Source organism: Haliaeetus leucocephalus, unplaced genomic scaffold (genome assembly GCF_000737465.1).
Source record: "Haliaeetus leucocephalus isolate CR32 unplaced genomic scaffold, Haliaeetus_leucocephalus-4.0 Scaffold598, whole genome shotgun sequence".
Classification (NCBI taxonomy): Eukaryota; Metazoa; Chordata; class Aves; order Accipitriformes; family Accipitridae; genus Haliaeetus; species Haliaeetus leucocephalus.
In genome coordinates, this window is record NW_010973034.1 from 3,754,767 (window position 1) to 3,776,361 (window position 21,595).

The following is a 21,595-nucleotide window of genomic DNA, read 5'->3' on the forward strand; positions in this document are numbered from 1 at the left end:
AGGGCAGCAGTGACGCAAAAGCAATCACTCACCACCTCTCACAAGCAGACTGATTCCCACATAGCCTGAGCAACACCTACCTTGGAAGACAAAACATCCCTTCTGTTTTTTATCACTGAGCACATCTCTTTGGTCAATTTGGTTCTCCGGAAAACAAGAGAAAGCCTCACCACTGTGCAAGCACTGCTCAGCAAGAGCCAAAAAACTGGTGTAAGCCAAAACACTTGTATGTTATCAACACAGTTTTAGCCGCAAATCTGAATCACGGCACCATACTGGCTGCTGTAAAGAAAATTAACTCCACAGCCAGACTTGGTAAAACAACAAAGAAATGGCTTTGACAATTTTTACGTGAAAATGTAAAAGATGATTAGTGGAGTAATTTGTTATCCATGGAATAAACAGAAAGATCCACAAAAGTTAAATGCTTTACTAAACTCCATGGGAAAATACTCCTTTGTTATACAACCAACGTAATTCCTGCAATATGTATGCAATATAGGTGCTATATTTTGGGACCTTCAAGTGGACAGCTAAAAGACTACAGGTTAGCTGTTCTGCAGAGCTGATACAAGAGAACAAAATAATGAAAGCAGACCTCTGTATGACTGACCGCAAACACAGCCTGTCGGTCAAACTCATCAACAGAAATTTTAAGCAATTTACATACAGAGTGGTGGGAGCACACACAAAAGGAACAGGTTGGTGGAAAAAGTAAGTCTTCCTACGCAGCACAGAATACGAGATTCCTGAGATGTACCCGGGACCTCCTTCCCCATGATCACCCAGAATAACTTCTTCTGGAATACAAGCAGACATACTGTTGCTTATTCCAGTCCCACGTCTGGATATTCAAAATACCCAAGAAATGAAACAAACATCTTTCATTTTCTATTTCCTTAGTATTCTTCAGCTTCTTACTTTTTTATGGAAAATCTTGGTCTACAATTTATTGAGACTATAACTGTAATCAATACTCTGCAAACAAAGAGCAGATTGCTTTCATTTTATCTTTTACCCCAATTACAATCAAAAAAACTGCAAGAGAATATTAAAAATACTCTACTACCAAGGATGATTTTGCAAAGATCCAGTCTAATACTAGTATCAGATTTCAAAGGAAATACCTTGAGAGCATTTATGGAAACAGCTTAATATACAAAAAGCTTATAGTTAATGGGAACTGTCAAACAGCTGCATTTAAACAAGAAGCAGCACTTCTTAAATATGAAGTTTTCACCTTGAAGACAAACACTACATTTTTAGATAAGCCACAAAGGCAGAACTCTCTATAATAAGAAATGCTTACAAATAGGTTCATTATCCTGCATAAATTTATGCTTTGTATATTTCTCTTCTGGATTCAATACCCTGTTTGTTGTTTCTCAGCCAGTTCCGATTATTCCATACAACAAAACCATGTATTTAAAGGTTTCTTTCTTACAGTGTCCCCATTAAATGAACTAATAAAAGAATTAAAAAGCCCACAAAGTTATTCCCTCTTTCCTGGTCTTTATTTATTGCCTTCTGGAGTAGATATTACATCACTGAATTTGGGCAGTTAGCATCTTTATTTTGCAGCCTTATTATCTTGCATTGCATACTTCATTCTGTGTCTGAACTTCCAGTAAGTCTACCAACCTGCAGCACATACTAAGTTAGACTGAATGTGAGCTTAGGAGTATAGTAGTATTTCTCCAAAACATGCAACAAAACCGAAACCTTTTAAAGCTATGCACATTCTTTTTCACATTGAGGAAGACCTCTGCAAACTTGGTACTAAAATATTAAAAAAATTCTAAAAGCATTTTGTCATAACTTAGTGCTACTTAACTTTACAATCATGTTTTCTGTTCAACACCGTAGGAAGAATCTTCTTCAGATAAATGCAACTTATACACACGCCTCAAGTGAATCCAGCACTGTATTCTAAAGTAGTAACTAACTTAATGTAGTAACTTTCTGAAGGTATACTATTTAATGCTGCAAAACCGCTTGAGACTAGTAAGAGTTCCACTAATTTGCTAATTAGTTTGACATCACCTCAGGTGGGGCTCCTAGCCCATCATCCTCCTAATATACCATGTAACTAGAGAATGGGCAAAAGAGCATTTACCTTCATGAAAGGCTGACACTGCAGCTAGCTTGGTTTTCAATGAGGATGCCTGGAGGCCAGACTGATTAATGTAGAAGGTATTCAAGCAGCCTGGGTGTGGGATATGCATAGGTTCATAAGGTTCCAATTGTTTAGCCTCACACCATCGTCCATTTGAAGTCTTAAGAAAAAGTCCAATGAACTTCTTAGTTAGGAGACCTCGACATTTTCTCAGACACACCAGCTGCTGGATCTCTACCCACTCAGAAGCCAAGCTGGAAGTGAGAGAAATTCTCTATTGGGATGAAGAATGCCCTGGTTCTAAGTGAGCAAGTCTGGAAAAGTGCTGATTTTGTGAGGCAGGCAACAGCCTTGTTAAGAGGTAGGCGAGTTTTCACTACTGAGAACTCTTCCATCTACAACAACTCTAAAACCAAGATTATCAAGGATGGAGCTGTATTGATAGCTTCTCCCACAGAAGGGGAAACATATGTCGTTATTTCTTTTTCTTTTTGTACAAATTACTACATTTTTGTACCAATGGCAAAACAAATGCCTCCCAAGTTTCACCACTCTACGTGAGGTGATCTGTACTTCTGACCCAAGTATCACGCCCATATTACAATACAATTTAATGACTTTTTCCAACAATGAAGGTATTTTTCCCCTTTTTTGGTAAATACCCATTTATTTTATTTGAAAACCCTACTGAATGTCTCAGATAAAATTAACATTTGTATTTTCCCTTTTCAAATAGACAAGAACACAAATAGTAGCTTCCAAGACAACACAGCATTCTCTTAATTACAGATCCACAATTAATGGATCCACGTGATCCAATACAATCCACAATTTATAGCATGAAGAAAATGGTTTGCAGAAGAAGGACGAATACTTCAAAAAAACCAAGCCACACTTAGACTTCTGCAAGCTTTGAGAACTTGCTCAGTTACAAGTAACTACTAAGCAAGTTAGGGAAAACAGTTAGTATACTATTAAGAAAACTACAGTCTTTCAATCATAGCAGTAAATAATTATCAGGAACAAGTTATAAAAATTCTTTACACAAGCATAAAATATGCACAATTCCCTTTACCATTAAAACTTACCTATTATAGTATCTGCCTCCCATCATAAACTGATTGTTTGATGTTGGACATATTTTAAAACGCTGAATATTCTCACTGGTCCGAAAATAAAGTGAATAATCACCAGGTGTATTATCTGAAGGCCTCACAAGAAAACTGCACACCTGACCAACTGAAGAGATATCACAATAGTGTTACTTTTCTTAGTGTTATATATGAGCCCTTATCAAATCTATTTGCACATAAATTAGCAAGAATTGCACACTTGAAGAAATACAAAGTCTATAAGGTAAGTTCCAACAGTGATCTCAAACCAGGTGAACTAGTACTAACTGCCAAAATTAATGCAAAATGGTTAAGCTGTAGCTGGCAACCTAGCCACATCTTTGCCACCTCTTTACAAGAGCATACAAAAAAAAAAGTTTGACAAGTTTTCAAAACTTAGCAATTTCTGTTCTAATATTTAAAGTATGCTATTTAACAATATGGGTCAGAAATCTTGATGTTTTCCTTTAAAGAAATATTTGCTCTATAAAAGGGCTAAAAGATTTTGTAATGTATTTTCCTTTAGGTATATAAAAGCATATTCTCCACAGCATTTTGATGAAGCCATCAGTAAGTGAAATAATTTATTACACATGTATTAATTAAAAAAAAATTTCAATCAAAAATTATTACATTAACTGTACTTGAGAACATACTCAATACTCATAGGCATGACAGTTCTCTTCCAGTGTAGTATTCTACCAAGGTAACAACCACAGGGGCTAGTCAGACTAAGACACTCATATATGTATGTTCACACATAAAAGGAAATTTTCCCACAGTTTAATACAAATAGGACCACTGTGCCATTTCACTACCACTGTCTTTCAATCAGAAATACAAGTACCTGTCATCAGCAAATTGTAAGCCTCTTGTTTGGAGATCTTCCCATGGAACCATCTTAACAAAGATGAAGAGAAAAATTAGAAAGCAAGACTACCAGCTCTCTTTTTTGGCTGTGGGGACATCCAAGGCTCTGGTACCTATGAATTGATCTTTATTTAAAAAGACCTAATATATATAGATGAGATAATCAATGATTATGCTACTTAATGATTCTGTTCTACCAACAGCATGAAAAAAAATAACATTAACAGGTATAAAAATGAATTAATTTCAATAAAAATGTCTAACATTTGGAGCTGACATTCAAATCAAACTGTGTTTAGAGATAAAAATGAGTTGTCTAAATGGTAGATAATTTGATAGGCATTATTTAAAGTCAGACTCATACAGCAATTTACTTGAATTGTGAAATCCAAAGCTCAAACAAGGAGGTTAAACACTGTACAGAAAAACTCAAACTGAATTTTGCCAGAAGCTGTGGAAATAAAATCTATCTTTGTTAAGACTATTGAATACAAACTGCTTTGATCTCTCACCTTATACCTTCCCAGAGTCCTGTGTCAGAGCAGTTTCCTAAAAAAGTTCAGCAGCCTCTGTCCAGTCTCAGCCTGATACTTAGGACTATACAGAACAGCTTGATATACTACAACTTATACTGTCCTTTAAAGGAAAGCTAAAGATACGGCCTTTTTACGTATCAGAAAAGAGCTCTAATTCTATCTTTCTGTGCTACCTTTGGAGCATAATTTCTGGCTACTGGAATGTTCAAAGGAATCACTGCCTCCCCAGGATTCCTTTGAGTGGCACAAATAACTGTGGACAGACAGTATCAGAGCTCCAAGCATCTGCTACAAACTACTTTGCAAATAAATAAATAATCCTACACTTGAAGGCATCTCTACTGCCAAATTGACTAGCAGAACACTAGCAAACAGTAAACAAATAACAAATACACCAGTGATTTTTTTCTCCTATTAAGATAACAAGAAATGCTTACTTCAGCCATCAGCCTTTTGGAGACCGCAAACTGGGCAACAGAGAAAAAGCAGCAGGTGCAAACATGGCAAGCAAATGTAGAACAGATGAAATAATCAAGCCGCTATAAGTTTTTTGGAACTTTATTTTGCCACTCATCTCTACTGCTGAAAATAATCTATCAACAGCTTGACATATCAATTCATTGTTGATTCTAAACTGTATTCAATCTTTAAAAAAATTAAAGTATTTAAGCAAACAGAACAAATCTTACAGTCCTCCAGCTTTCTCTTTAAAGCTTAAGTGTCATTACATGTCAGTAAGAGAGACAAGCTGTAACTATCACACTATCATTTGTTCTCATGGTACTTTGCTCCAGCATTTAGAGTTGTGCAGATCTGAAAAAAGGTTACCTCTAAGGCAAATGCTATGTTCAAGAAATACACCATTGTGCATATTTTGGCTGAAATATTACATGGACTCATCTAAGATTTTAACACTGCAAAACCCATTAGCAATAGGCATACCTATTATAGGACTCTTTCATGTTAATTATCCATGCATCTTCAGCAGCTAGTACAGAAAAAAGTCTTGAGATGAAAAAATAAATCTCTTTGGTTCACCTTCCCAAAAATTGGGAAATCTCATAGCTGAAGTTTACAAACAGTTATGATTGTTTTTAATAACAAAACAAAAATCCTTACATTTTGCCTTCATGTGGATCTTCTTCTCTTCCCTAATGAGAAAATTAACATATTAAGTTCATGACAACAGTACAGCTCAGTTTAAAAAAAATAAACTTCATAGGTTAAGACCTTCTGTAGAAAAAAACATTAAGAAGTCAGAAACATTTTTGAACTAAAGGGCTTATTGCAGTTCTATGAAAAGAAGTTTTCCTCTTCATTCACTAAGTGGAAATTCAGCCAAAATATGTTATTTCAGAGGATTGCTTCTGTCATGTTTCAAGTTCTTCTTTAGGGGTGGTAAAATCTCAGCTTTCCTAAGGTTAACTTAACCATTGATATATCAGTCTACAGTTCAACAGTCTAGTACTGCCAATTCAATTTAGCTATTCACATCCTGACAGAGATCTGTGAGAAGCATCTCTAGGTAACACTGCTATCAGCAAAACACATGTACCATGCAGGAAAATATTATCAAAAATATTTGATAATATTTGACTCCAAAGCAATGCTGAGCTTGTTAAAAAAAAAAAAAAATTTTTTTTGTCTTCCCTTCTGAAGTATATTAAACCATCTGTTCCCCTACAGTAACTGAATTCTCTGCAGGTTAACTGGTTAGCTTCCTGAGCCCACACAACCCCTTCCAGGTATAATTAACTCATCAATACATTTTTAACCCACACTTCATCCTTAAAAAAAGAGAAAGACCTACCACAAAATTTACATTCTGTACAGTTTGTGAACATTTCATGGCAAATACAAAAAAATAAAAATAAAAAGCAATTAAATGAGTAGCAGATTCTTTACCAGGACAGTCGAGTTTAGGAAACTGCCTTGTAAATACACAGTACCATTCATTTGTACTTCTCTTTGGACAACATGTAAATAAGCACTTTTTTGATAGTGAATTAGGCTTAAAGGTTTGCTACACTACTTTAAAATTAGTAGATCCAATTACTAGGTTTAGAAAAGTACATACCTAGAAAAGAAGCAAATAAATGTCACTAGTTTGGGTTTATTTCAATATTATTTTACCAAAAAATCTCATTCATTTAAGAAATTTTAATATAAAAATGACTTACCACTTCTTCTACCAGGTCTTCTACAATAAGACCTTGCTCATCTGTCCGTAGATTTGTAACCCACATCCAGCCATCCTCCAATTCATTATGGACAATAAACATGTCTCCTTTAAGGAAACTGAAGAGGATTACAGTAAGATTTAAATCAGAGATACAATCATAATATAAAGATTAATGAACACAATGAAATCTTGAGTATAATTTCCACAAATTATTTGAGAAAACCTGTTTGTGAAAAATGCATTAGTTGATACCCCAAGCACAACATCACATGTATTCTTCCTCACAACTAAGCAGCTACTATATATCGAGTATTTATACTTTTGATTTACTTTTAGTATCTAATACATACGTCAGTTCTGTCAACTTCACAAGTGTGCTAAGGATGTATAAAACAAAATTAAAACCACAACAATATTAGAAGATAGTAATATTGTTCTTTCATCAAGAGGGATCAAATACTAAACACAAGTAAAATAACAAGAGATACCCTTAATAGTCTATAAGAAAATAATACTCCTTATATCTTGTATAATAAAAGCCTGTGGAATATGTATTCTTTATGTTCTCACATATGAAGACAAGTGCTACAAAGAAGAGTACAGAACAGTTACCAGAGAAGCCATGCAATGAGCTACAAGAAAAGCATAAATAAGGAGTATTAACATGTCTAAGTGAGTTTCAGTTCTGGAAGGTTAGTATATGTTACTGCTCAAGTATTATCCCAAACTCAGATCGTATGAAAACCTTTCACTGTAGCACAGCAAGACTTCTCAATCAAGTTTGATGATGCATCAGGGTACAGGAAATAGCACTAAAGTATTGATGCTCATTAACTACTATTTCAGTCCAAAATTACGCAGCAAATTTCTACGGCGTTTCTCTTATTTGAAGTAAGCTAATAGAAAAGGCATTAACTCGAGCACAAAGCAAACAGCAAGAATTAAAGAAAAAAACCCCCAACAAACGACTACTGAAAACAGGATAAATTCAGCTACTAATGAACCTAAATCCTAAGGAATGGTGACAGACAGCAAGAGCACCCTCTATCAGCTCTATTAAAAAGAACTACAGATTAAGTTACTGCGTGGAACACAGGCTGAAATTAACCCTGTAATACTTTAAACTTTCTAAATATTAACTATGATACTAAAATTTTAAGTCAAGATTCTCTGAAATGCATAAAGTCTTCAAGAGCATATTAATATGACCTAGACAAACTGAGAACCTTCATCCCAGCTATGCCACAAACAGAATTATTTTAGCTGTGTGGATCTCAACACCCAAGCACATAACTTTGCATTTTAGCTGTATCCTAAAAGGGAGAAAAGGTATAATTTTCTACAATTTTTGTTATGATAGCAAAGTAATAAAATGATTTTTCCTCTTAAGTTTGTAGGTGCAATAAGGCACTTAATGGACTCAGCTTATCTTTCTATTCTTACACGTAGGAGGAAGCCTTACTTGCAATATAAAATTAGAGAGTCCCTTCCCTGTCCTACCACCCTCTTCTCATCTGCTTAGAAAAACATAATCTCAAAGACAAATACCCTCACAGCATTCTTTAAAGAGGTCAGATAGGACTGGACTGTGAGCCTTGGGATAAATTTCCATCCCAATGAGGATATAAAGCTCTCATATACCTTTCTCTGTATCTTAGGCTAATACTTCCAAACCCAAGCCAATTTCCAATTAACTTACGCAACTGAGACTGTCTCATTAGAGAGATTAGAAATCACTACAAAGCTCTTCCAAATCCTCCTACTTTTCCCTCTAACAAAAAAAAAAACCAACGAAAAAACAAACAAACAATCTCCCCCCCCGCCCTCCAAACCCTGACATCTCAAGAAAGCAGTATCAATTCTAAGCAACAAGCACATGCTCTTCTATTGGATATGGGACTGCTGGTTTTGTTTCCTTTCCACATAGCATCTCATGAAAATGCAGGAAAGGTGGGGAGTACAGACAATCCCTAAGAAATTATTGAGGTACCAATGTTAGAAAGGAAGTGAGGGTATGAGAATATGAGAGATAGGCCTGCAATTTGTTAATTTAAGATCTTAAAATTACAGATTTGAAAGTATCATTTGTTCAATACAGACTCTCTCCAAAAAGAGGGAGGGATGAGAATGGACGAGAGAATAATTCTTGCTCCATTTTATGGATAGAGAAGTAAAGAGAACTTAAAAAATATTAGTCACCAAGTTTCTAAGCACAGGTAAGAAAAAGCATACTAAAACATTAAAGGTAAAGCTTTTTTTAACATTGCTCCTTTTTTCTGATTTCAAAGGTGGCATTAAATACTCTATTCTTCCACTTAGGAGTAGTCAATGTTCACATTCTCTTTCAAGTGGTCAGAATTGGTTTAGTTTAACTATTTATCTGCTCTAAGTTAGTTCTGTGGCAGTTCAGGAAAAAAAGCCTAGCTCTTATTTCACACACTCACATGAGGCATTTCTGCACAGAATTCTTTCATACACAAAGAATTTCTTCCTCTTGGAGAAAAATGTAGGGCTTTATAAAATGTACTTCAAAACTGTAACATTACTAAATTTTAATTCTATAAAACTAATGTAATGTCCCTTACAATTAATACTAACAAATAGAACAAAAAAGTCTTACTATTTCCAACAAAAAAACCAGACAGGCATCATCCTTTAACCTAATCTTGTTACGTTTAAGATGCAAATGGACAGTATTTGCGTATGAACACTACTTAAATCATCAGTATTTATAAATACTCTTGAGAATTTCACAACTGGTACAATTATTAAAACATACCTTATTTCATCAGTTTCTGGCACTTTGGTGTAAGGTAGAATTGCTCGAACTCTCCTTCTGTCCTCCACAGGCTACAATTTAAGAGAAGAGAACAAAGATAATACTTTCCCTCTTTCTAGTGTAGAATCCTTCTCCCCAGCATTACGCTATTCTGAAGCAAAGGACTGTTAACCGCCACTTATATCCTCCTTGCCAGTTTTAAATTTTTAAAGCTCAAAACCACTGAGAGCTAGAAAAGCATAATTCATACTGTTAGCTCCAAGAGCTCTCATTTTGTTTCATCTTCTAGCATGACAGATAATGTATACCATCTTCAAAATAACTTACTAGTAAGATAATTCCCATAAACTTTCTTCCACCTAGAAGAATTTCCTAGAGTGGAAATTTCCAGTTTAACAAATCAGAAACATCTTTATTTAGGTTTGGGGTTTTGTTTCGGTGGCGGGGGCATTATGCTGTGTTTTGTTTCGTTTTAATTACTTATATTGTTTTAAGGATGGGCATGTGAAAGAAGCCCCGTTTTCAGAAATCTTGGTTATTTCCAGGATGCATATTTTGAAACTGTTGTTAGATACACACAATATCACAGAACAGTAGAGGTTATGTTACTATGGTGCTCTCTACTAGCCAAGAACTGCACATTTTCTTGTTTATCTCTGTTTGTTTACAAGGCCGTTACTACATTTGGAGACAACTGCAACACCTGACACCTAGCTTTCTCATTACACATTCTCATTAAATAGCAATATTTCTTTTTTTTTATCATTACTTTGTATCAGTAGGAATGCATTTTTATATTCCTTATACTTCAACATATGCTAAGCCCATGTAGAACTACACAAAACTTTCTACAATGCTTTGTCCAAAGAAAACTATGAACGGTGATTAAAGTTATTAACATTTAAGTAAATGACACTTAAAAATTTTACTACTCACCTCTGGAGGTGCTACCGGAAATAAGAGCTTTTCCCCTTTCAGCAAACATGACACATGACTGTAATAACCAATTAGGTCTGAGAGCGAAGCAAAACGGCGTCCACCAATGTAATAGTCTCCACACATGGCAATAATCCTGTTAAAAAAAAAATCGGTAGCAAAAAATTTTCTTCTGTCAAGCTGCTGCTTTTTTTTTTTTATTAAAAGAAAGAAAAATAAGATAATGTTTAATTTTTAAAGCAATGTAATACTGCATTTTGCTGAATGTAGACAAGGTCTCTATAAACATGTAAGTAAATCTTAGCTAATGAGTATTCCATTAAAAATTGCGGATATATATTGCACGATACACCAGTATTTTAAGGCTCTAAAGGAAATGCTGATTCACAAAAAAAGCCAGTATATTTGTCAGAACTAAATGAAATTAAACAGAAAAATGTAATTGTGAGTGTCCTGGAAAACTGAAATAATGCGCTAGTAGACACAACAGCATTATTACTTGTATCAGGCAGGATATACACCTTTTATGACAAGCTTATATAAATTTAATAAAATATTAAAATATTTTAACAACAAGTAACTGCACTTGATTATACAATGCAGAAAACAAACACCTTCAAAAATTAGTCACTTTCTTACAGTTACTTTAGCATCCATATTAAAAGCTAAGAAATTACTTTGGAACAATCAAAATATCTCCTTATACTCAATTTAGAAGTTTGCTAATTAATGGGAAAAAAGCTTGCAAAACCATTTCAGTAGTTTAACACAACAAAGAATTCTTACAAAACTGTTCATTTTGTTCTTTAAGGGTTGTGTTTTTCTGAAAGCACAGAGATTCGTTAATGCATTGTCATAAAAAAATGGGAAGTATCGTGTCTGTCCACATTGCTAGTCAATACAAATTCTAAAAGCAGTCAGAAATAATTTACTTAGGTAAAATAGTTAACAGTATTTAAAACATTCCTGTTACACTCAAGAGTCATTTGGAAAAGTCAAATAGTACTTAATCTGAAAAAACTTTAAGATGAACAGACAATCCAAAGAAATTATCACATTATGCATATCAATGGCATCAAGAAGACCTGAATTTTTCCAGCAACACAGAGATCAGACAGGAATCCCGAACAGCAGCTCACTTGCATTCTTATGAAATGTTAAGAAATTGAGAAACAAATTATTACCAAGCTAAGCAAATTTTGCTGTTACAAAAAAAATTTAAAAATCTAAAAGCTCTTGTTAATTGTCTCTCCAGTTTCCAGAAGAGAGACAAGTTATCTTAAGGATATTTCAAAATAAATTACAGTACCAAGAATAAACATATTTGAATCTTCCTAGTATTCTACTTCATGTTTGAGCTCTTCACAAAGCTTGCGAACAACTCAAAAACAGAAGCGGGGAGGGGGGGGGAACCCCAACTGAAACATTCAGTTGACAAGGAACTTCATCCTTCATCCCAAATGAGTACACTGTTTATTGGTTTCTTCCATTTTTACTCTTATCCTTTAGCAGGTCACTATTCTCATACATTCCTGCCCAAAAATCTTCCTTCTCAGCCAGTCCTTTGAACTAAATTATTTCTCCCAAACAGTGATGTAACATGTATACAAAGATGGATCTTCAGAGATGAAATCTAAAGTTTTTAAAAATATAGCACTGCAAGGGGTGTCACAAAACAATCTAACTTTAAGGACATAGGCTAGAACTTTTGGCATCTTTTCGGTTAGATTCCTTGGTAAAGTATTCAATGGGGATTAGGTTCTAAATGAAATTCAGTGTTTCAGATTATTATTTCATCAAGCTTAAAAACCTTTCTTCAGAATACTGAGCTAGGAAATACATAAAGACTTCTTTAATCACAGAAAATTCTGAAGGACATGATTAAAAGATAAAATATTTTCCTTCAAAATATTTTGTATCACTCTGACTCACCAAAAAAAGGTAACTCTTCAGTGAAAAAAGATTTAGTTTTGACAGATTCATATGCTATAAATCAATCATATGCTACATGAGCATATATGTCTGTATGCAATTTTCAAGAGGCACCAAAAGAATTAAAAGAGTTTAAGAAACTTTCATTTAAAATGTTGTGATTTCAGTTGCACAGAATTCTAAGAGAAGTTTAATGTGAAAAATAACCTTTTAGGAAATAAAATATGAAGGACATTTTTTACAAAGGAAGTTTCACCCATTCCTGGTAGGTTGCAATTGGCAAAGATCAAGCTTTGGTGGAAACAGCACTTCTACTTTGTGGCGCATAGGAGATCCATCCCTGTATTTGCTTGAAATTACTTTAAGGCTGCCATTCTTTAAGTTGACAATGTTCTTGAGTGTAACACTTGCCTATCTAATAACAAACAAAAAAATACACTTGGCAGTCAAAGAACAAAACTGAAAACATGTCTGATCTCCGAAGAACAGTATTAACAAATTAATTCCCTTTGAATATTTACCTCTGTGTGTTTTATGGTCCTCAGAATGAAAAATTCTTTAAGGTTTGAGAATATTGTAAGGACCCTTTCCTTAGGGAATCAGAAATCGTTAGACTATTTTTCTACCTGAGATGCCAGAAACACTTATGGTGGGCATTAACCAATAGTCAATTGCCTGCTACTGGCTTAAAAAAGAGAAGTTATTAAAAATAATCCAGGACTCTAAAACAGCACTAGAAAGCAAGTATTAGCACAGTTTACTTTTCTGCTATTGCTACACAGTAACCAGTTCCCAAACCAGTATCAGTACAGATGAGAAGCTGAAACTGATAGCTCAGATGGCAAGATGAAAACATGAGATACTATTTGTGTGCTATGTCATCTGCACTTAAGAGAATTATGCCTTCATGTCAATGGTAGATCAGGACCTGTGAGCCATACTTCATCACACAGCAGATGCAACCAAAAACTTCCTACATTTGCAAACCATGCGCATAGTCGCTCATATGTTGGTATTGTGGGTAATTCCCACTTTCAGAAGTTGAAGAATTTGCTTTGAATTTGTTTGATGCTATCCAGACAACTGACAGAGATTTCTTTCGTCTGCTGAAGAAATATTTGCTTTCCTATTTCATAAAGATGAACACTACACTGCAGGACTCCACTTGCTGACTAACCTTCAAGCTCTTCTCAGAATACATCTCATTTACACTAAAGACAATGAACTCACTAACGTACACAGTTTGGCAATGGTAAAATAACTCTAGTTACAACTTTGGATAAAGAGCTACTTGTATTTTGATCAACTAATTCTAACACATAGTGAAAGCTGTTTCCAGCAAACCTTCAGATTACTAAACAGATAATCTCTTTGTTTCTTATTGGTTTTTTTCTTTTTTTTTTTTTTTTTTTTTTTTTTTTTTTTACGGGGGGGGGAGGCTGTCCCTCAAAATTAAGGAAGCAACCAGATGTGCTGGCACTTTAAGTATGTCCTGTGACCTACAATGTCTACTACGGAACAGACTCAAAACAATCTCCTGGACTGACTCATGAAACCTGCATGTTGCTTTAAGTCTATTCACAACTGCTTTAGACAGGCTTCTCTATCCAGATGTTGTTGGTTTCCTCACATTTTTGTTCTTTAGCCTATGAAGTCATTTTTAAGCAGCATATTTTAAAACAATTAAACACAAGTAAAAAGCTGTACAATGCAAGAATAAAGAGTCAAAAATATTCAGTTATAATACCATGATTGTTTTCTGCTTGTACTCTATTGTGTTCTAAAACCAAAAATAAACAGATTATAGTATTTTAAAATAAAACATTTAATTCTCACCTAAAATGATTGACATTTGTTTTACTAAGGAATGAAAGCACAAATGAACCTGGTCTCCGATCACTCTCTCGAATAAGGTAACTTCCAGGTTTTCCCGCTTGTCGAAGACGTTCTTCTGCAATTGTTCTGTCAAGTTTTCCATGATACCACCTGAAAAAAAACCAACAATGGGTGTCCTTAGAATTTAAGGTTTCTGTTTATTTTCACAGAATAGTCCTATGAAACTAACAAAAGCTTTCAGTCAAAACTGATGTAACTCCAAACCCTTGTTTCAAACTTATCACACCTTTACATGTTCAACTTCCCAGTTTACTTATTTCCAATAAACAATATTTTTAAGACAGCATAGTTTTTCAGATAACCTGCTTCTCCCAGTGAACCATTTCAAGGGGCAGAGGCTCTATACGTATCATCAGCTTTTCTCTCCTTCCTAATTTGCTTATTTTAAACAAACAGAACCAGAGGTAACTGATCTCACTTGGAAGACTGTTTTAAGCCTACATGGGCTTCAGTTCAGGCTGGATTTTCCAAAAGCATAAATTGAGAAGTGAATTGTAACAACCTGTTTCTTATCTGACACAGGTACTGCTGTAGCAAAGCCTGCATTGAATTGGAGTGACAGCAGTCACCAGACCACCATCTGGCCGCAAAACAGTCTTTCCTCATCACAATGCGTACCCTATCAATTAAAAAGAACTGCAGATGCCTGGCAAATCACAGACTGCAAAATATGACAAAGGAACACTTCAGTCTAAAGGAAAGTTTAGACTGTTACCATTCAAGCATTCACTCGCCTTACCTCAGTTTGTTTACACAGCTTTTGTGAGAACACTCGTTCTACTTGAAATCGTCAAGTATTAGGTTTAAAAAAAAAAAAAAAAAAAAGAAAGCAGCAGGGGAGAGTGCCATTCAAATATAAAGCCAAGCATTGTTCTCATCACGTTCACAAAGCCACAGCATGTTCCAGAGCTACATACTGTAAAAATTTATTAGCTCTTCATCCATCAACTAACTATGCTTAATTCAACCTTTAATTTCTACACTTGCGAAAACATCAGCTTCCATACAGCCACTGTTTTAGACAATTTAAATCCTTCACCATGCCAGACGATTTGCCTTTGAGTTCTAACAGTTCACATATGTCTTGCAAGAATCACAAAAATGCATTTCGGAAGAGATATGTAAATGACCTTTTGAACTAATATATGCAAGAATACCAGAAATTGCACTGATTAGACTTCCAAAAAACATGAATAGCTGGGCTGTTCATAAAATCTGACCGGAAGGTGTTTTTTTTTTTTTTAATATGAAATGGAAGCAAAAGTTTTGAGAGCTTTTATCAGACTGAAAATCAGATAAACTAAACCAATAAACATCATGTATACCAGAAGCGGCACCAGCATAGGTACTGTTTACCCTGGCAAAGCTATGTGCTTGCTAGTATAGCTCTCCTTCACTTCTCTTCCTCATCCTGGTCAAAACAAGCTAAACCAGAAAAAGCACTGTTGTGTCTGTACAACATATAGCACTTGAGGCTGCTACAGGCCGAGTTACATTGGTGAGATCCTGTCTCATCCCATTGCAGAGCAACGGAGCCTCGTGGACAGAAACCTGGCGCTAAAAGAAGGCCTGCAAAAAAGTGGATCACACTACTCCTACCAGGAGGGTCCTTTAGGAAAGGAAACAAAATCAAGACCGTCTGTTTTGAAGTACGTAGGACGAAATATTCTGCTTGTCAGTGTGCACAGCATAGCTGAAACACGGGTTTGTTCATTCACAGCACACGTCACAACAAATGGGCTTTGCTACTCTGGATAGACCGACTTTCACGAAGTAAGAAACTCCCCAGAGACTCAAGAAACTTTCCTGATCCAAGAAATTCTTTGAAACTAACATTCCATGAAGCCTATTTTAAACTAACAACAGGTTCACTAGGCTTTGTTTAATTTGTTCCTATTTATCATCTACCTGAGAAGAATAATCTTAACTCTATTGAGAGACACATTGCCTTACAATGCCAAACTTAAAGGCACACTTTCGAAATAGGGAAGGTGGGAGTGTTAATAAGAATACAAACTACTAATAAAAAATACACTAGGAAAACAAAAAGGCAGGATTACTTGCAAACAAGACATTCTATTTTTTCTGTAAGGGACTGGGATTTCTTACAATGATAGCATGAACTTGGATGCTCCAATTTTACAACCAGAACCTTTGAACAAAGAGGACACCCTCCTTGCCAGTGACAGCGATATATATATTGCTATATCCCACATATTGGAGATCACCTCCTCTAACACTGAAGAGGCTATACATATTCTCTCTCATTCAACAGTGTTATATCAAGCCTAACGGAAGACATTTATTACCTGGTAAAGTAGAAGCAGGGTTAAAAATTATTTGCTCCCCCATTTCAGAAAAGGTTTGTTTTCTGAAATAAAAATATCTAGTTAACTTCTGAGTGCAATTAAATTCAGTGTCACTATGCACATATTTGAAATATTAACACCTGACAGAAAATACACTGTATTTTACAGCTCGCTATGCATTAGTGTAATGCACAAATTACTCTATACCACTAGCTACAGAAATAAGTATTAACACTGAATTTAACTACCAACTGATATGAAGGTACAAATGGCAGTAAAGTAGTCAATATTGGGCAATGGTAGCAGAAAACAGCTCCAGTGATATCCTCAGGAAGCCTCTGTAGATAGCACACATCTTTAAAAAACAGGATACACACTTAAGAACAAGCTTTTAAGATACCATTAAGAGGATGCAAAATGCTTGTTGAGAAATATCTGCATTTTTCCAGAGAGCAGAGTTTCATGACTAGACAGAACCACTACATCCAAGCAATATATAGTGTAAGAGTGTTGAAAGACTTCATTTTTAGAAGTGCACATCTTATATTTCATCCAGCTATCACCCTTTTTCAATATTATATGAAGATGGACTCTGCAATGTTGCATTGTTATCTTCAAGTAGTTTGATAGCAAACAGTAAAGATTATTTTACAAAATTGCAGCACTCGATCTGATTTAAAGATATCAAGTGCCCAATTAAGGAGTGGCATTATCTTTTTAATACTTCTGTTAAAAGGTTGTAGGATTTTTTTTGCTTTGAAATACAGCCATAGATGAATTTTTCTGTGAATATTGGTTAATGTACTGAGCAAAAATTCATACAGGCACATTCAGTGAAAAATGTTAAGATCACTTATGCTGTACTATCAGTTATAAAGGTAGATCCCTCCAATTCTCAATGCTATCCAAAGAAAGTACAACGGAAATGACTAAACTACAGAACCTGTCCTACTTGTTGTAATTTCATAAGAGAATAAAGAGCGCAGAACACTCTGAAGGAGAGGACCAGGCCATCGTAAATTCCAAAATAAAATAAATCCCAGATCCTCTGGCTTTAACCCTCAATCAGGTATCTCAATGAAGCTTGAGTTCAGTGTTTCTGCAAAAATACATTACAAGAAACTACCCTTCCCCTTTTGGAGGCTCTGCACCGTTTAAAGTTTTATAGGTCAAGATCAACAGCTTTGGCATTTTGCAACCATAACAGCTTGACGTTTTATATGTTCACAGTCAGAAGCAACATTTAAGCAGATCTCTTGATTTATATCAAATACAGCTTCTGAACAGATGTAGAAGGGACTCCTACCTACACTGCACTAGGAGTCTCATGAAAGGAATTCAGGTTTGGATAGAAAGGTATCAAAGAAAAAGCCTGCCTAGCTGTTCATAAATACAAAGTTGCCCCTGTGGCTGTGACTTACCAAATGTGTGCACTCAAAACCGTAACTTAGATTTATATCCTCCATCATTGCCAAAGACAAGATCGCTATCATTTCTAGTCAGTCTCCTCTGCTTGCTTGCCTAGTCCTACCTATGAACACTTCTGTATTTCTAACATTAACTTTGCAAATTTTTAAATGTTGACAATCCACTCTTTTCACAGTGTTTTGAGCAAACATAATTAAATGACATTCTGAATCACAGCTAGTGCCCTGATAATACAATAGCTATTATGAGATGCAGTAAAAGAGAAAGCGCAAGTAGCCTTGCAACAGAATGTTATGGAGTGATTCAACCATAAAATGTCTTACTAACTAGAGATTACAATTTAGGTGGTTGTTTCCATGACCACCTGTCTAACTGCTGTAACAAACTTGTAAAATTGTTACCTAAATTGCAACCTTTATTTTGCTGCTAAGAGAATACCAATAATGTGCTTCCATGTTTCACAAACTACTCAGAAGCTGCGCAAGAAAATACTCCCATCTGCCAGCTTAAATCGAAAGCAGCATGTTCGAAACTCCAACCCTATGTATCAAAATCTTAATTACAGCAAACAGACAGAATGCAGACACAACATCACAGACAGCTTATATAGCCACACAAGCAACACACAGCTGTGCAGAAGAATGGTCCCTACACTACAGCCACAGCCACGTTGTGTGGCTGACAGCCGTAAACTGTAAGTCAAGAACCTCGTGAAAGGAGTTGCACTGCAGTTAGAGCCGTTACCTCTGGCCTGCAAACAAGAGCTCCTTAATTCTCCTTCACTCCATGGAACATGCTGGGTACCAGACACCCAGTCACACCAGCCTCACTGGGCCCAGCCAGCACTGTTTACTGTGAGCAGGAATGCAACTACGCTGCATTCCTTTAGCAAGCTCATGGTACAGTAACGGGACTTTCGGCCCTCAACATGGACACTACACAAGGTCCATGCAAGGCACAGGCTGTTCACAAAGAGGCAGCAGATGGCGAATTTGCCATCTGGAAGGAGGCAGCTGCTATTGTGTGTGGAAGCATGTCACATTGTTCAACCAAATCCTTTTATTATATTTCCTTTTTCCATGTGGGAAAAGCAAATATTATGAAGCTTTGTTGTTCCGCTAAAGGATTCTGCTGTTACAGTATGCTGCAATTTTCAGTTAGGAACACAGTAGGTTAGGGAGGAGGGAATGCAGGAGAAAGTGCTGAAGGGGAGTAAAAGTGTTTTTCAGCAACTTAGTACAAATGTAGATGTTGAGAATAGCTGCAGGCCTCTCTACTTCTGTCTAGAAAAAGTTATGGTGTACAGGAAAAAGGGTCATCAAATGCCATATCCACTTCACCCAAGGCTCTTAGCCATACCATGCTGCTTCAACAAAACGTGTAAGAGGAATGGAGAACTTCTAGCAGTCATGGTCAGAGCTCCCCTCCATCAATTCAGTCACTGCCTTAGTACCTTTCACACATTACAGATTCTAGTTATCACCCCCTGAGACTATGCAAGCTCTGTTCCCATTTGAGGCAAAAGAGAGCAAAGACGATTACCATGAACTGGGAAAATCCTCACTTTCAAATGGCACACAGGAATCTCAAGCAGTTTCAGAAAGACAGAGGAGAAAAAAAAAAACAACAAAATATCCTCTATTCTTACTTGTTTCTTCTTATCCTGTTAACACCAACCACCCCCTCTCAAGCTTTCCATGTGAAGACTGGATGCTCCTATTCACTGTTTAACTTTGATTTCTGTCTTACAGTTTCTCTCAGCATTCTTAGTTTTACCATTTTTATCCAGACTCTGCCTTCTAACACTTTACCCCCTCCTCTGTCAGATTTGTAAGGCTGCACTACTTCCTTTATGCACATTATTTGTAGAGATTAAATTAAGTTTCACTCAAACTTTAGTAAATTCACATCCTTCTTCTGTCCTATTAGTTACTATTCAGTAGTTACCAATTTTTGACCAAGTCTTTGCAGTTCTCCACATCACAAAGAACCTCCTGCCAGAAGAAGCTCTGCAAATACCTATCAACTACTACACTGGATGCACCTTTAAGATAATGAAACAAGAGCTGAAACTAACTTGAAGCCAAGTATGTGAGTGTTACATACTCTTCTAGGGAATGGAGGGAGGGGGTTTTATCCCTTTTGCATCCCTATGCATTTTTCTAAGAGGCCGTACAATGCATGTAGGCATACCCATGTAAGCCTAATGAAGAACAATTCTGCTTTTCTCATTTGACTGTTCCAAAACTTCTTAGAAACAGCATGTGGAAAACTGAACCGTGCTGCACTTCAAGACTAGGAACCAGCCAACTACCGTGGAAAGTCACTACCGTAGGCACTCGTCAGTACAGCAGCTGTGACAACCTGTTAACCATGGGACACACACACCCCCAAAAGAAACCATCAGAACACTTGCAGCACAGTTTACATCAACTCTGGGCTAAAACAAAACAGATTAACCAAAAACATCAGTACATCTTAACAAAAAGACTATGCAAAGATGAAAGAGCAAGATAAGCATACAGTTAAAGGAATACATTTAAATGACTTCACTAGGGAAAGAAAGGTTCTAAAAGTTTCAACTGCTGTAACAAACAATGCTATAAGCTTTAAAAGAGACAGAGATGTGACAACAGCATAATATCCCTCATAGCCAAAAGATCTCTTCCAATGCTACCTGATAAATATTTACTGAAACAAAGACTGATAGCCTATCTCATTTTTGCAAGAGCCACCAATAAGCAGGTAAAATGTAGCTAAACTGGCCGAAAAATAGCTCTTGAAACAGCTTGCATTTTCTTCCTGAAGGATCAGCTTAGGAAGTGAGTTCTGGAACTCATTAAAGCTTTTAGCAAGAAACTTACCATTTTCACATGCTTCCTACTTGGGCCCTCAAGTAAAAAATATGCCTTTTTCTGTTTGAACTAAGAGTAACTACTACAGAAACAATACTGCTACACAAATCAGCAGATACTCTTTGGCAATAATTGAGAAATTTCTAAGACATTCATCTTGTCTGCCATTAACCTCATTAAATGTGCCAGAGGCTCCATCACCTTCCTTCTCCTCCTCCTTTCACCTCACCCTCTCTAACCAAGCATAGGGTTTTGTTCTGTGCTCCATGCTCACCTCCTCTTGCAAGCTGGAAGGCCTCTCTAAAGAAGTGCATCGCACCCATGGATAGATAACTGTTTCTATAATGAGAAAACCCTGACAGTTATACGCTAGGAATCAAAGACAGATACAATGCCTGGATTAAATCCAATTCTTCCCACATGCACTAGGAACAACAGTGAGGGAGTATAACCTGGAGAGTACAATCCACACACAACAGATCCAACAGTGTGGCATAAAAACACTGTGTGTACAACTAAGGCAGGAAAAAAAAACCTATTTCTATACTTGAATATAGAACGGGATGATTACTACAGAGGCTTGGTAACATTTTGCTTTTGGAAGAATAAATAAATTTATCTAGCATCCCTTTTATTGCCAAGGA

The 21,595-nt window shown here is 35.9% G+C and overlaps 1 protein-coding gene across 1 annotated transcript in view; it reads right to left on the reverse strand.

The window, feature by feature from the left end:
• The window catches only part of RASA1 (RAS p21 protein activator (GTPase activating protein) 1), a 55,933-nt gene extending 34,668 nt beyond the window's left edge, over nt 1-21,265 (reverse strand). Inside the window, exons 1-9 of the mRNA XM_010578087.1 lie at nt 21,226-21,265; nt 20,044-20,140; nt 14,300-14,449; nt 10,532-10,667; nt 9,596-9,666; nt 6,815-6,932; nt 5,754-5,785; nt 4,076-4,128; nt 3,205-3,355 (exon numbers count right to left, since the gene is read on the reverse strand). Coding sequence (XP_010576389.1) covers nt 3,205-3,355; nt 4,076-4,128; nt 5,754-5,785; nt 6,815-6,932; nt 9,596-9,666; nt 10,532-10,667; nt 14,300-14,449; nt 20,044-20,140; nt 21,226-21,265 — 848 coding nt within the window. The remainder of the gene's footprint in view (nt 1-3,204; nt 3,356-4,075; nt 4,129-5,753; nt 5,786-6,814; nt 6,933-9,595; nt 9,667-10,531; nt 10,668-14,299; nt 14,450-20,043; nt 20,141-21,225) is intronic.
• Between the last annotated feature and the right edge of the window lie 330 nt (nt 21,266-21,595).